Below are 15,458 nucleotides of genomic sequence, written 5' to 3' on the forward strand. Positions count from 1 at the left end.
TTTTATGTATATTGTTTATTAATTAATTTTTTTTTTTTTGGAAACACACCCAAAGAAATTTGTTAGTAGGGACAGCAGTCACTGTTTGCTAAAATAGCAAACATTTCCTGCTATTTTTTAAGCTCGATTACACTAAAACCTGTTTTATTTTGGCTAAAACAAATAAAAATGTCAACTTAGGAGCTATCCTTACATAATTAAAACAATATTTTATGAATATCTATAGTATTTGACCAAAAATCTGAATATTTATCGAATTGAGGCATAACAGCAAACAAATTGTTTGCTGATCGTATTTAGGAGCTTGTAGGTATATTACAGGGCAAAAATATACCAAAAATTACTTTTGATTCTTAAATATGCTTTGGGGAAAAATGTATAACCTAAATATTTTATAAATTGTTGTTCATTAGGCCCTGAAGTACAAAAATATAACAGCAGACATCGACTGCTGTTTTTAGCAGACTTTTTTCTACGAGTGCAGTTTAATGTTTTTCTTTGTTGTAACAAAAATATTTAATTTCAGAGCAACCCCAGATGTATTCGGACAAATTTTTTTATTACTCCTCAGCGTATAATTTAATAGAGAAATGGTAAGTTTCCTTTTTAAAATTGGCTTTCGTTTGACTAGAATATTTACGTTTTTATGACTTTTTATTATCAAAATTACAGGGTTTTTAATGCCTTATTTTAGTATTACTTTAATCAAATATTTTTGGAAACCAATTTAATATTTTTAATGTAAAAAACAAATATTTAATTTCAGAATAACCCCTTATCTATTTGGAAGCATTTTTATAACTCCATTGCTTATAATTTAGTAGTGAATTGGTAAGGTTTCTTTAACTTTCTTCTAACCAGAATATTTAATTTTTTATGCATATTATTATTTTATTTTATTTTAGATTTTTTTGATACCAATTTAATATTTTCATTCAATATAAAAAATAAATATTTAATTTCAGAGTAACCCCAAATGAATTTGGGTAACTTTTTATATTTCCCCTCAACGTACAATTTAATAGAGAATTAATAAGTTTTATATTAAAACTTTGGCTTTCTTTTAACTTTTATTTTTTTATGCCCTTCACATCGTTAACAATACAGTTTTATGAGTTAATATATTACTTAGTTCATTATTTCTCTAATTGGTTCAGGTACAAATTTTATGAGGTGCCTTTACCTTAGAAAAGTTTAATTCCTGACACCATTTGATAAGATGCCCCCAAATATGATAGCTTATAAGCTAGTATAAAGAGTTAAAAAATCATATGCTAATTTTTAACCATTTTCATTATTCCTTCCATTAAGGATACGTCAAAATGTCCAAAAAGCGAGTCAAAATAAACTACTTTCTTGTTCCACGTGGCCGTAATTGTTATTCACAAAAACCATTGTATTAAGAACTTCCATCATAAGTTTTTATAATAAAGTACTTTTGCTTAAAGAAAGTTTACTTTTAATGTAATAGTATAACTGTTTGTTGTTCGTTTAATTATTTAATTTCTCTGTACTGTGAATGATTGATTTAAAAATAGTTTGGTCGTCGACATTTTAAAGAGACTTTTAACCAAATTTTATTATCGGGTTTCCCAAAAAATAATCAAGTTAACCAAATAATACTGACTTTTTAATTTGGTAGGGGTATATAAATCTATTGGTGTTGTAAAATTGAACTAAAATACAATGCCATAGATGAACTAAAATGTAAGAGAATCATAAACTAGACAAGTAGAAAAAATCTTAAGGGCTAGATCATGGTCAATTTTACTACACTTTAGTTCATTTCGCAATGGAAAAGGGTTCACTGTTTTTTCAGTGTTGGTTGATTTATTTCTACTCCAATTTCGCTGGCTAGTTTATAAGCTTCATTTAAAATCTCTTTTTTATCGAATCAACATTTTTATGATGACTACACTGAAAAACAGTGATCCCACCAGGAAGAAAACTTTTGATTAATTTTAGAAAATTTTGAATATTTTTAGAAAATTTTAACTAAAGAGTATTACAAACGCTGGCATCACGCCGATATCACAAAAATAAGTAAATATTTTTCTACAAATTCAAGAAAATTTATTAGTCATAATTAATTTTTTTTTTCACATGTTAAAGAAAATTTTTTAGTTTGAAGGAAAAAATTGGAGTTAAAAATTGCAAGAATGTCTTTAGTGACATACGAAGTTCATGATGGACCCATTTGTAGTAAAAGTTAAAATTTAAAGAAATAATGAACTATTTTGTGAGAGGTAAGAATTTAGGAAATCTTTATACTTCATTTGTGTATAATTTTTCCCGTTTTTTTAGTCAATTTAACTAATGTACGCAAAAAATTATTAAAGCAAAGGAAACTTTCTCCAAACATAATAAATCCATGAACTAAAATAAAGCTAAATTGGCTTTAGTGAAATAAAGAGTTCACTTTTTTTTGAGTGTAGGCAGAGTGTCAATAATTCTTTTTATATTTTTTTTACAGGCTCCTTGGCTGCAAAACGTTTGCTGCAGGTTCTAACACATATTCAGCTACTATGACTACCCACGCAATTTTAACATTGGTTTTGTAACGGCGCTATGAAGTTGAAATGTCGTCTTTGGTTTTCGGTTATAAGACTTTCTAAAAGATTTATAAAATTTTTTATATCTTTTCGGGTAAAAAGAAAAGCAAAAGAACAAGTTTTAGATAGCAAAAACTCATCAATTTTCCAATATTCAATTAAATTAGCATTACAAAAATAGAATATCTAAATTTTTTCTCGAATCTAAGGGGGCAGTTGCCCCCTGGCTACGCCAATGGATATGTTGTTAATATTAATTGAATTACTCAACCCGCTTTTTTAATGTTTATACAAAAATCGTTCTCCAAAGAAAAACGAATGGTACATCATTTTCAAATCTGGGTTTGCACTCGCAGTGTTATTAAAAAGTTATCAATTAGAATAACACATACACACAAAAAAAATTTCACAAAAATTTTTCCAATTAAAATTTTAATTGAGTTTTAAAAAATATTCAATTAAAAATTTAATTGATTCAACAATGTTTTTAATTAAAACAAAAATCAATCACAAAAATAATAATATCAATTAATTTTTTAATTGGATCAATTAACTTTTTAATTGACCTTCAATTAATTTTTTAATTGATACTATCATTTCTGTGATTGAAGACATTTCAATTAAAAATTAATTGGATCAATTAATTTCGTGATTGAATCCGAAAAATTCTTTTTTGTGTGTACGTTTACGATCATGTTGTCAACTACCCAACAAGAACAGTGTCGCCAAAAAAATAGTGAAAATGTTTTTTTTGGATTCGGAAGTGGTGCAAAATTGGAGCAAAAGTGATGAATTTAACGTGGGCTTGTCATAGAAGGATGTCCTGCATTTCAGCAGCCGTTGCACTGAATTTGCATCATTTCAGAATTCAGTTTTTGGATGTGAATTAAGATATTATGTGATATTTTGAAAACTACATAAATTTTAATTTTTTTATGGAATGTTTGACATCAAATATTTTCAATAACACGCAAGTTTTCTAAAATGGATTTAGCTTTTTTTCGTCAAAATTTAAATAATTTGTATCAATTCCTAATCTGTTTTTAACCTATTTGAAAAAAAAAATGTAAATTTCTTATTAAAAATATGAAAATAGCGAGTTATAAAAAAATGACGAACATCTTTGGAAGAACATGTTTAGAAGTGCTTTTAAAGTTGTGCCTTTAGAAGAACTTCCAAATTTTTTTGCTGGGTAAGGAAACAATTTGTTAGTCGTGATCACGATATTTGTAATGGAAACCATTTGATTTCTATAATGCTACTTACGACACATTTGACATAGATAGTCCTTTTCGCCAGTATGCATAACCATGTGATATCTGCAATTAGATTTGGGTTCAATTACAAAAATAAAAAAAAATAAAAATATGCATACATGTTTTTTTTTGGTTTCAATCATGAAATTAATTGATCCAATTAATTTTTAATTTAAATATGTTCAATCACAGAAATGATAGTTTCAATTGCCGAAAATAGTAATTGATCGAATTAAAAAAATTAATTGATACTATTCATTTTTGTGATTGATTTTTTTTATTTAAAAAAATTGTCGAATTAATTAAATTTTTAATTGAATATTTTTAAAAATTCAATTAAAATTTTAATGTTGGATTTACCGTAACTTCGATGCTGATATCATTTGCTTTCCGCAAACGCTGCATGGAAAAGTTTTCTTCTGTTTCTTTCTCTGATTTTTTGGCTTGGTGGATTCGATACCATTTGCTGTATCAACTTCACTATTTTCGGACATATTTTTTTCAGCCACTTTTCTCTGTCTTTTCCGTCGAATACCAGAAATGATTTCTCTTGAAATACTTTTGCTCTGCGGGTAATGAATTTCCATATGAGCCTGAAGGCCAACATTTGTGAAATAATGTTTGTCGCATATTTTACATTTGTAACGACCTGAAAATAGTAACAGAAAACCATACATTTGGATACATCTCTCATGGGAGGTGGATAGAATTTCGAAAAATCCCTAATTCAAAGGACTTTTACGCTTAAATGTTTATAAATGATCGTTATTTAGTTACCTTTTGGAAATATTTGTGACTCTATAGATACCAAAAAATCGCTATCATCTTTACTGCTGTCAGGGGAAAGGGATACGAGCGCTCCCACTTCTTCAGATTTGCCAGCATCTTTATCTATATTATGGATGAAATGATGAAGATAACACAGCAAATTCTAAACAAGTACACAAGTGTAAGATACGAATATTTGTTTGTTTATTTATTTCTTTTGAAAATATATACTCGAGGTTTTTTTCTCTGACTTTTTCCATTCTCGGGAAGGGGAAATTTTTCAAATTTCCCGGAATACCGCTCAAGGAAAAATATCTTTTGATACGTTATCAATTTGCCTTTTTCCTTCACATCTTTCTCACTTCCACGAGATTTATTTATTTCTTAGCACCTTTTTCTGTTATACAAACAATTTACAAGGACTTATATGACTTTATAATTTTTCTTTTTTAATTTTACCTTTCGCCTGGACAGAGAATCGAACCGTGGACCATACAGTGTGTAAGCCAACACACTATCCACTGGGCATAAGTCAAGCAGTTATATATTTTTTAATTTGATATTAAGTCTATAGATAAGAATATCCTTACAGACTAAACAAATTATACAATGGATAAATATATACTCGTACAATATTGGAAATGTTTACTTGCATTCAAATATAAAATTATTTTGCGCTTTAATGAGTATTTATTTTCACATAATTCTGAAAGGTGATAGCACTTATTAAAATCTTTTAAGAGGTGACGGAGGGAATCATTATTAGAATAGTTACTTTGATAATATTTAATTGCCAATAATTGAAAGTTTCTTGTCGGTCTCGTTGGAACATTCAGAGGTATTCTATTTAGAATGAAATCCGAAATAAGTTTACCATGTATGTTATAATATCCATAACAAAGTTTATACTTAACATTTTTCTTCGGCTGCTCAATGTAGGCAATTTAATAATACCAAGCCGATCCTTATAAGAGGGGAGATTATGAAAATTCCAGCCGTTATTTCGAAGACAAAAAAGAAGGAACTGTTTCTGAACAGATTCTATTTTGTTCGAATAAATACTGTCGACCCTATTCCAGCGTACTCCGTACGAGAGAAATGTATAAATTTTGTGTAATAAACTGATCAGAAAATTCTTTAGACTATCTTTTCATAAATCCAAGTCAACTACTCGCTTTGTTAACCATCATCGAAATATGTTGCTTAAATTTTAACCTTGGATCTAAAAGTATTCCTAGGTCAAGAAATTGGTCGACACACATAAGTTCGACCCCATTGATATAATAGCTCGTATATAAACGACTGCATCTATAAAACGACATATGTTTGCATTTATGTCGTAGTTGCATGAGATTTACATCATACCATTTACTAAAATTATCCAAGTCCAAGTGTAACAATTTCTGGTCATAAGAATCGTCGAATGTATAAAAAATTTTGACATCATCCGCATACATTAATATGTGAGAATGATTTATAATTGACGGTAAATCATTTACAAATAAACTAAAGGGAACAGGACCTAGGTGGCTACCTTGAGGAATCCCCGAGGTAACATTAATTTGCATCGAGACAGTATCTCCAAATTTCACTTTTTGCCCTCGACCAGTTAAGTAAGAGTTTATCCATTTAATTAAGGATGGACAAAAACTAATTCTAAAAAATTGGTTTATAAGAATCTTTTAGAGTTTCTAAAAACATTATCAGTTGACAGGTATGTAATATTTATTGAAGATGACTCTATAATTTCGAATGGATAATTCGAATCAGTGTCGTAATTTCGACAAGAATAAGTTGAGGCAAAAAAGTTCGCAAACATATTGGTGATATCAGTTACGTTGTCAGCCACCATTGTCCCGCTCTTAAGATAGTTCGGAAAAGTGTAAGATCTTCGCTTCTAGTTTACAAATTTATAAATTATTCTTTAGTCTCTCCTTCGTGGTGTTCAGATATTCTCGGTAACGGTTTATATTCTCAATGTTATACTTAGATTTCATGCTTACGTATAGAGAGAAATCAATTGGTGAACGGGATTTCTTGTATCTCTTAAATAATTTATTCTTTCTTTTCTTCAGCCTAGAAAGTTCTTGACTGTTCCATGGGGGACCCAAGGATTTATAGAGTATATTTTTGGGCGTCCACGAGTCTAAAGAAACTTTATTTAACAGAAACATAACCTTTAGTTGGCCACTTCCTTATAACTACAATTTCGAAACGGAATTCCAGAACTGTTCGCAAGAATTCGATGTTCGGCATTTCATACTACTATATTAAATTTTTAATATAATACTTCAAAATGTGTCTTATACCTCATACACATTACACTTCCAAAATCCACTTTATTTGTTTGTTTATTTATTTCTTTTGAAAATATATACTCGAGGTTTTTTTCTCTGACTTTTTCCATTCTCGGGAAGGGGAAATTTTTCAAATTTCCCGGAATACCGCTCAAGGAAAAATATCTTTTGATACGTTATCAATTTGCCTTTTTCCTTCACATCTTTCTCACTTCCACGAGATTTATTTATTTCTTAGCACCTTTTTCTGTTATACAAACAATTTACAAGGACTTATATGACTTTATAATTTTTCTTTTTTAATTTTACCTTTCGCCTGGACAGAGAATCGAACCGTGGACCATACAGTGTGTAAGCCAACACACTATCCACTGGGCATAAGTCAAGCAGTTATATATTTTTTAATTTGATATTAAGTCTATAGATAAGAATATCCTTACAGACTAAACAAATTATACAATGGATAAATATATACTCGTACAATATTGGAAATGTTTACTTGCATTCAAATATAAAATTATTTTGCGCTTTAATGAGTATTTATTTTCACATAATTCTGAAAGGTGATAGCACTTATTAAAATCTTTTAAGAGGTGACGGAGGGAATCATTATTAGAATAGTTACTTTGATAATATTTAATTGCCAATAATTGAAAGTTTCTTGTCGGTCTCGTTGGAACATTCAGAGGTATTCTATTTAGAATGAAATCCGAAATAAGTTTACCATGTATGTTATAATATCCATAACAAAGTTTATACTTAACATTTTTCTTCGGCTGCTCAATGTAGGCAATTTAATAATACCAAGCCGATCCTTATAAGAGGGGAGATTATGAAAATTCCAGCCGTTATTTCGAAGACAAAAAAGAAGGAACTGTTTCTGAACAGATTCTATTTTGTTCGAATAAATACTGTCGACCCTATTCCAGCGTACTCCGTACGAGAGAAATGTATAAATTTTGTGTAATAAACTGATCAGAAAATTCTTTAGACTATCTTTTCATAAATCCAAGTCAACTACTCGCTTTGTTAACCATCATCGAAATATGTTGCTTAAATTTTAACCTTGGATCTAAAAGTATTCCTAGGTCAAGAAATTGGTCGACACACATAAGTTCGACCCCATTGATATAATAGCTCGTATATAAACGACTGCATCTATAAAACGACATATGTTTGCATTTATGTCGTAGTTGCATGAGATTTACATCATACCATTTACTAAAATTATCCAAGTCCAAGTGTAACAATTTCTGGTCATAAGAATCGTCGAATGTATAAAAAATTTTGACATCATCCGCATACATTAATATGTGAGAATGATTTATAATTGACGGTAAATCATTTACAAATAAACTAAAGGGAACAGGACCTAGGTGGCTACCTTGAGGAATCCCCGAGGTAACATTAATTTGCATCGAGACAGTATCTCCAAATTTCACTTTTTGCCCTCGACCAGTTAAGTAAGAGTTTATCCATTTAATTAAGGATGGACAAAAACTAATTCTAAAAAATTGGTTTATAAGAATCTTTTAGAGTTTCTAAAAACATTATCAGTTGACAGGTATGTAATATTTATTGAAGATGACTCTATAATTTCGAATGGATAATTCGAATCAGTGTCGTAATTTCGACAAGAATAAGTTGAGGCAAAAAAGTTCGCAAACATATTGGTGATATCAGTTACGTTGTCAGCCACCATTGTCCCGCTCTTAAGATAGTTCGGAAAAGTGTAAGATCTTCGCTTCTAGTTTACAAATTTATAAATTATTCTTTAGTCTCTCCTTCGTGGTGTTCAGATATTCTCGGTAACGGTTTATATTCTCAATGTTATACTTAGATTTCATGCTTACGTATAGAGAGAAATCAATTGGTGAACGGGATTTCTTGTATCTCTTAAATAATTTATTCTTTCTTTTCTTCAGCCTAGAAAGTTCTTGACTGTTCCATGGGGGACCCAAGGATTTATAGAGTATATTTTTGGGCGTCCACGAGTCTAAAGAAACTTTATTTAACAGAAACATAACCTTTAGTTGGCCACTTCCTTATAACTACAATTTCGAAACGGAATTCCAGAACTGTTCGCAAGAATTCGATGTTCGGCATTTCATACTACTATATTAAATTTTTAATATAATACTTCAAAATGTGTCTTATACCTCATACACATTACACTTCCAAAATCCACTTTAAGTAGATTTCAACTGTCATTTGCCTTATAAAACACGGATTTCAAATCTACTTTTAGTCGATTTCGTGCCTAATGTGAATGAGCTATTATTAAAGACTTAAAGTCAAAAAAGAACAGTGCTTGATATAAAAGAAATGGAATGGATTTTGGAACAAAAAATATTTTTATTGAAAAATTTAAAATTTTGTAACAAAATTTTTTTAATGATAAAAGTTTGATATGATCGAAGAGGTTTCAAATACCTCTAACAAAGGAACAGGGGTTCGATACACGTTTTCGAAACGTTTTATCTTTGCGTGCAATATACACCATCAACAAATTGCTCCTCTATCATACTTCAAAAATATTTTGTATGAAGCACGCATATTTTTTGATAGTGCCGTAACAATATGATGCTTATTTTATGTGAACATATTTGAAAGCACTTTTTAACTCAAACAATATAATACATCTTCTCCATAACAAGAATGTGTTCTTAATAAAATTCAAAATAATTTGTCGCAAGTTGAATATAAACATCAGTGTGACCAGATCTCAAAAAATGTTGCTGCTAACTCAGCATTGAAATAATGCTAAAGAATGCTGAATTAAATCTTAAATTGCCAAACAATAATGCTAAATTTAAAAAGTTTGTTTAATGGCGAAATTATCACTATAAAAGGCGAATTTTTAAAATTTTTATGTTCAATTTTGCCTTAGAAATATATTGCATTAGAATTAAAGGATTTCATGACATGTATTGTTGAGCCACCCCAAACGCTAAATATGTTCCGCGAGAATAAATGTTTGTTAAACCTGAACCTATTAGGTTGAAAGGATTGAAAGCCTTCGTTCATCAAAATGTGAGAATAAATAAGAATATCGCCATTTAATGAAGAATCGGGTGATCTAAATCTGGAAAAATTTTGCTAACTTTTTGAAGAAGGTTTGAAAAATTGAATGAAAAGTCGATTAATAAATACCCCAAGTGTTGGGCAGATTTAAGAAAAAATTTTGCCAAATCCGAGGACGATTGGACTTGATTACGGCCTATACTTTCAACACAAAAATACATGGGCAGATATACAGACGGATATCGCTATTTTTGCTTCTGGCTTGATTGAATACATAAAAATGAAGGACCTTATTAATCCAACAAGTACTAACATATTTGAAATTTTGTGGATCGGATAATGCTAAATTTATAATTGAAAAATGCTAGGTTAGGACACTCACACAAGGTGGTGTTTAATTGATTCCTTTTCCTCCGCATCATTACAGCTCATACAATAGTCATTATACTTCGCGCCAATAGTTTTTGCAAAATCGCCTATCAGGCCGCGACCCGTTAAAGCAGATATCAGGAGTGATATATGACGTCTCGAGAACACTAGCATATCTAGTGTGCGGTTTAAGTTGAAATGGGGCCATATTTGCTTGGTATCGTTACAACCCTTGCAATTCTCCCATCGAACATTAGCCATCATAACAGCCTTCTCACGCAGTATGAGCTTGCAGGTAGCCAGGGGCATACCAACAGATTCTAGTTCCCGTGGAATATGTAAGGTAGTCCCTAGCCTTGCTAACTCATCCGCTTCGCAGTTCCCCGGAATGTTCATATGGTCAGGCACCCATATTAGGTAAATATTGTGCTGCTCAGCTATCTCTTTGAGAGATTTGTGGCAGTCGATGGCCGTTTTCGAGTTGAGGAACACAGAGTCCAAGGATTTTATTACATGTTGACTGTCTGAGTATACATTTTTGGGAACATTACTTCTCAGCCAATTCGCCACCTCACTTACTGCTAATATTTCAGCCTGAAAAACACTACAGTGATTAGGTAATCTTTTCGCTATTCGAAGTTCCAGATCTTTAGAATTTACTCCGAAACCCACTTGTCCATCCAATTTGGAGCCATCAGTGTAGAAATCTATATATCGTTTATTCCCCGGGGGCCTGTGTACACCACGCCTCCCTGTTGGGAATTTGAGTTTCAAACTTTTTGTCGAAAAGTGTTCTCGCCAAAGTGTAATCCACTAGATTAGGAACATCGGGCATTATTTTGAAGACCGAACTGTGGCCGTAACTTTTTTCCGACCACAGCGATAGCTCGCGCAACCGCACAGCCGTTGTTCCGCTGACTGTTTGGCCAAAATGTCTAAAGGCAATAGATGCAACATGACATTAAGGGAATCTGTTCCTGTCTTACTGAATGCGCCTGAGATACACAAGCACGCCATACGCTGAACTTTGTCTAAACTTGTCGGCTGCTGAAGTGCCGGCCACCAGACTACAACACCATATAGCATTATAGGTCTTACCACTGCCGTGTATAGCCAATGCACAATTTTTGGCTTTAGTCCCCAATTTTTTCCTATTGCCTTTTTGCACGAGTACAAAGCTACCGTGGCTTTTCTCGCCCTTTCTTCAATATTAAGCTTAAAGTTCAGCTTCCTATCCAAAATAACGCCAATATATTTTGCACACTCACCAAAGGGCATTTCAATACCCCCTATGGATATGGGCTTAACCGTGGGAGTTTTGCAATCTTTGCAGTACATGACTAGTTCTGTCTTTGCAGGATTTACTCCATGACCATTCTCTTTCGCCCATTTCTCAGTCATCCGGAGGGCTCTCTGTATAATATCTCTGATTGTGGAAGGGAATTTCGCCTGACTGCTAGCCCACATCATCTGCGTATGCCACCACTTTTATCCTTTCTTTTTCTAGGAGAACCAGAAGGTTGTTTATAGCAACATTCGAAAGAAGAGATGATAGAATACCTCCTTGTGGAGTGCCTCTGTTCACATACCTCCGTATGTTTACTTGTCCTAGTGTGGCTGAAATACATCTCCTCATTAGCAGTTCGTCTAACAGCCTAAGTATACCTGGATCAACATTCAGCGTTGTCAGTCCATTTAATATCGAGCTCGGATGGACATTATTGAACGCCCCTTCGATGTCTAGAAACGCCACGATTGTGTATTCATTGACAGATAGTTCATGTAATGCGGTCTCAGTAGACATGCCCTTCGAGTATGTATGCTGTCGTTTCGAGAGCAAACTTGAATCAACGCTAGTTCTAAGATAAATATCTATCATTCCCTCCAGAGTCTTAGGTAGGAATGATGATAAGCTGATAGGTCGGAAATCCTTTGCACTCGAGTGAGAGGCTTTTCCCGCTTTAGGTATGAAAATGACTTTTGTTTCCCTCCACTTTTCTGGAATATATACCAAGTTGATACATCCTGTATATATCGCCGACAACCAGGGGATAATTCTGTCAGTCACTGCTTGTAACTCCGCCGGAGTAATTCCATCAGGTTCCGGAGATTTGAATGGTCCAAAGCTATTTAACGCCCATTTTATTCTAGATTCCCATAGGAAATGAACGCTGAGCCTAGTACCTTCCGTAGTCTGGAAGCCTCGGACGTATTCTCAATACTGCTGCAGTAATAATTCCAAGAGTTATGCTGAGCCTTTCTCAGTTCTCGCTTGTATCCTCTCAGATTCTTCTTGTAAGCTTCCCAATCCTGAGGAGCTCTGGTGGACTTTGCTTTGTTAAAGAACTTCCTGCAGGATTTCCTTATATTACTTAACTCCGTAGTCGATTTTTCCTCCTTGACTTCCTTCTAGGGCATGCAGCTTTCAATGAGATGTTGAAGGCCTTAGTAATCCGCTCCACTGCGTGTTCGATATCTTGTACAGTGCTCATATTGGCCTCTGCTATTCCAATCATGGTCTTGGTGGTATAAACATCAAATTTGAAAATGATGTAGCGATGATGTGAGAAGCTATGTTCACTTAAAACCTGCCACTCAGATATCATTTCATTCAGTTCTTGCGAAGCCAAGGTGACGTGTATTTGCATCGCATCCCATAATGAGTTTTGTTTTTGTTTCAATGCCTCCTCAACTAAGGTGTTAACGGCACATGGAGGCATCTCCCTATCATGTTCCATGTAGACCGAAGATAACCAATATTTGCATTTGGCTATTTCTAAACTGGCAACGACAGTGCACATTGAAGGAAGCAGAAACAAGTTAAGCTCGTTTTTAGCAATTATACAAGCTCGATTTACATCATTACCAGTATACTGCAATAGTTTGAACCCCGGAGTACTTAATTCACATATTTTGTTTCTATAAACATATGGTTCTTGAATATCCAATAAACACAAGCTTTGGAGAAATGCTTATATTCAATACGCTTTCAAACATTTTTTCAAAGAATAAGATTAGAATTCAATTTGAGAAATTGTTGAGAATATCGCGTTTTCAACAAAAAACAGACATTGCCATCAACAGTAGAATTCAACACGTCAGCAACAATTTCTCAACATATTAGCAACAACTTTTCAAACTAAATTTCATTTTAATGCTTCAAACCCATTTGTTGAAAGCAAGCAATTTGCAAGGCCATTTGAATTAATGTTGAAGATGGGATTCACTATCAAATTGATATGGCGTTACCTATGAAAAATGCTCATCCTTGTGTTTGTCGGGTAAGAACTATATCTATGTCCCCTTTCATCAGGAGAACATTTAAGGCAGCACAGCAGCCTTAGAATGGTGAAGATTTATATGGAGGATCCGTAGGAACATCGAGATTTTCAACAACCGTCACATCAGCCGTTCCATTCGACTCATCAAGAATGTCCTCTTCAGAGATCTGGATGACTCTTGCAATAACCATAGGTTCAACTTTGGTGAGTTTTGAGGCAGTAGAAACCTCCTCTCCCATACGGTGTCTATCCATGTCTTCATCTTTGGTATCACCCTCGACTTCGCAAGAAGATCTGCTTATTTCTGATTTAGACAGAGGCTTGTCCATTTCTGAATCCTTTAGCTGATCTTTTTTATATAACTTTATTTGGATATAATGGAAGCCATAACATACACGACCCTGGGACTTTGCTAGATGTTGCAAAGACTGAGTGTTCAATATAAACATTGGATGCCGTCTTGGTCCAACCACTTCACCCAAACGGCCAACCTTCCAATCAGCTGTTTGAAATCTGGGTTGCATTGTTTCAGTCTATTTACAATAGATTCAGTGTCAGGAGGGTTTGCAGGTATCCACGCATGTGCTCTAGGTCTAGCCGGTATGTCTTTCTTCTCGACTAACTCTAGAGCAGCTCCTTCCCAAACTTCACCAATTAGTATCAAGGCAGCTTTAAAACATTCAATAGACCTCTGGTCCTCAAATGCGACTAGCTTAAATCGTCCTTGATACCAACCAGCCTCTTCGGTCGGGAAACTTTTCCAGCACCTGTGTGGAGACGCTAGACAAAGCATTCTCAAAGTTAAAAAATAGCTAAATGAAAATTTTGCGGCTAAAATTTTGTATTCAGGCATAAATTTGAGCGAACAAACACAAAGTGTTTCTATTTTTTTATTTTATTATGCTCAATTAAAATCATTTTGCTTTCGTACGAACAATTTTTTTCTCATCACAATCATACCATAATTGTGTTTTTTTTTATTATATTAAAAAATGCTAGCTTCAGCGGATTATGGGATGCAAGTTTTAATAAATATTCCTCCACATTCTACGTAATACATTTTTTGAAACATAAAATAAGTTTATTTATGAATGCATTTGTATTTAAAAGATTCGTGAATTATCAAAAGATTTGATATTTTATCTATGTTTTGTTGTTCGACATTTTTGTTTAATACTTTTTTTTTATTTCGCACTCGGCTTTTTAGGCCATTGTATGCCAATTTTTTAAATCAAGTTTGCTTTCATTTTCTATATTCGTTAAAAAGTTCCTAATTAATAATCGCCTGATTAATTGTGAAGTTATCTCATAATAAAAAAATCACAAATTAAAACTGAAAGAAATCCCCAAAATATGAAATAAGTCCCCAAAAATCGTTGTTATTGTTCTCTGTAGACCAAATTGGGAACAGATTTCGTTTTTATTTTTAGGGATTTTTTCATAGCGCCATACCTGGATATTCAGCAATATTACCATCGATACATTTAACGTTGTCAAGGAATCTTTCCTGTAAGAGATTGGAAACAATATATTTCATGTTGAAAATCTTGTTAAATCTGAGTTTATGTATGAAAACTACACTGAAAAAAACATTTCTTTATATCAAGAACATAATGATTACTTTCTTGTTAGTTGGTTAGGTAAGTCGAACTATAAAAAAACTCATTTATCTAGACCATGTACAAATATGTGGAACATTGGCATCAGCTGCTTAAACACTCAGAGAAGAAAGATGGTTGTCACAATCATATTCGAAGAGAAAAATAATATGATATTTTTGCGGCGACCATGTAACATTTTCACCTGCAACCATGTTGGGTCAGTGAACATGGTTCTAAGAAAAATAAAATTGTCCTCATCTAAAATGTTATTATATTGATAAAAAGAATTTTGTTTCCATTAAAAGACAAT

The 15,458-nt window shown here is 32.6% G+C and overlaps 1 protein-coding gene across 3 annotated transcripts in view; it reads right to left on the reverse strand.

Moving 5' to 3' along the window:
- LOC142225614 (uncharacterized) overlaps nucleotides 1-15,458 on the reverse strand; it is a 47,767-nt gene that overhangs the window by 24,608 nt on the left and 7,701 nt on the right. For 2 of the 3 annotated variants that reach the window (XM_075295420.1, XM_075295419.1), the window contains exons 2-5: nucleotides 15,000-15,054; nucleotides 4,586-4,699; nucleotides 4,169-4,457; nucleotides 3,819-3,871 (exon numbers count right to left, since the gene is read on the reverse strand). In XM_075295420.1, the coding sequence (XP_075151535.1) occupies nucleotides 3,819-3,871; nucleotides 4,169-4,457; nucleotides 4,586-4,699; nucleotides 15,000-15,054 (511 nt within the window). The remainder of the gene's footprint in view (nucleotides 1-3,818; nucleotides 3,872-4,168; nucleotides 4,458-4,585; nucleotides 4,700-14,999; nucleotides 15,055-15,458) is intronic. The other variant, XM_075295421.1, reaches the window with a different exon arrangement.

The sequence above is a fragment of the Haematobia irritans genome, chromosome 2 (assembly GCF_050003625.1).
Source record: "Haematobia irritans isolate KBUSLIRL chromosome 2, ASM5000362v1, whole genome shotgun sequence".
NCBI classification, from domain to species: Eukaryota; Metazoa; Arthropoda; class Insecta; order Diptera; family Muscidae; genus Haematobia; species Haematobia irritans.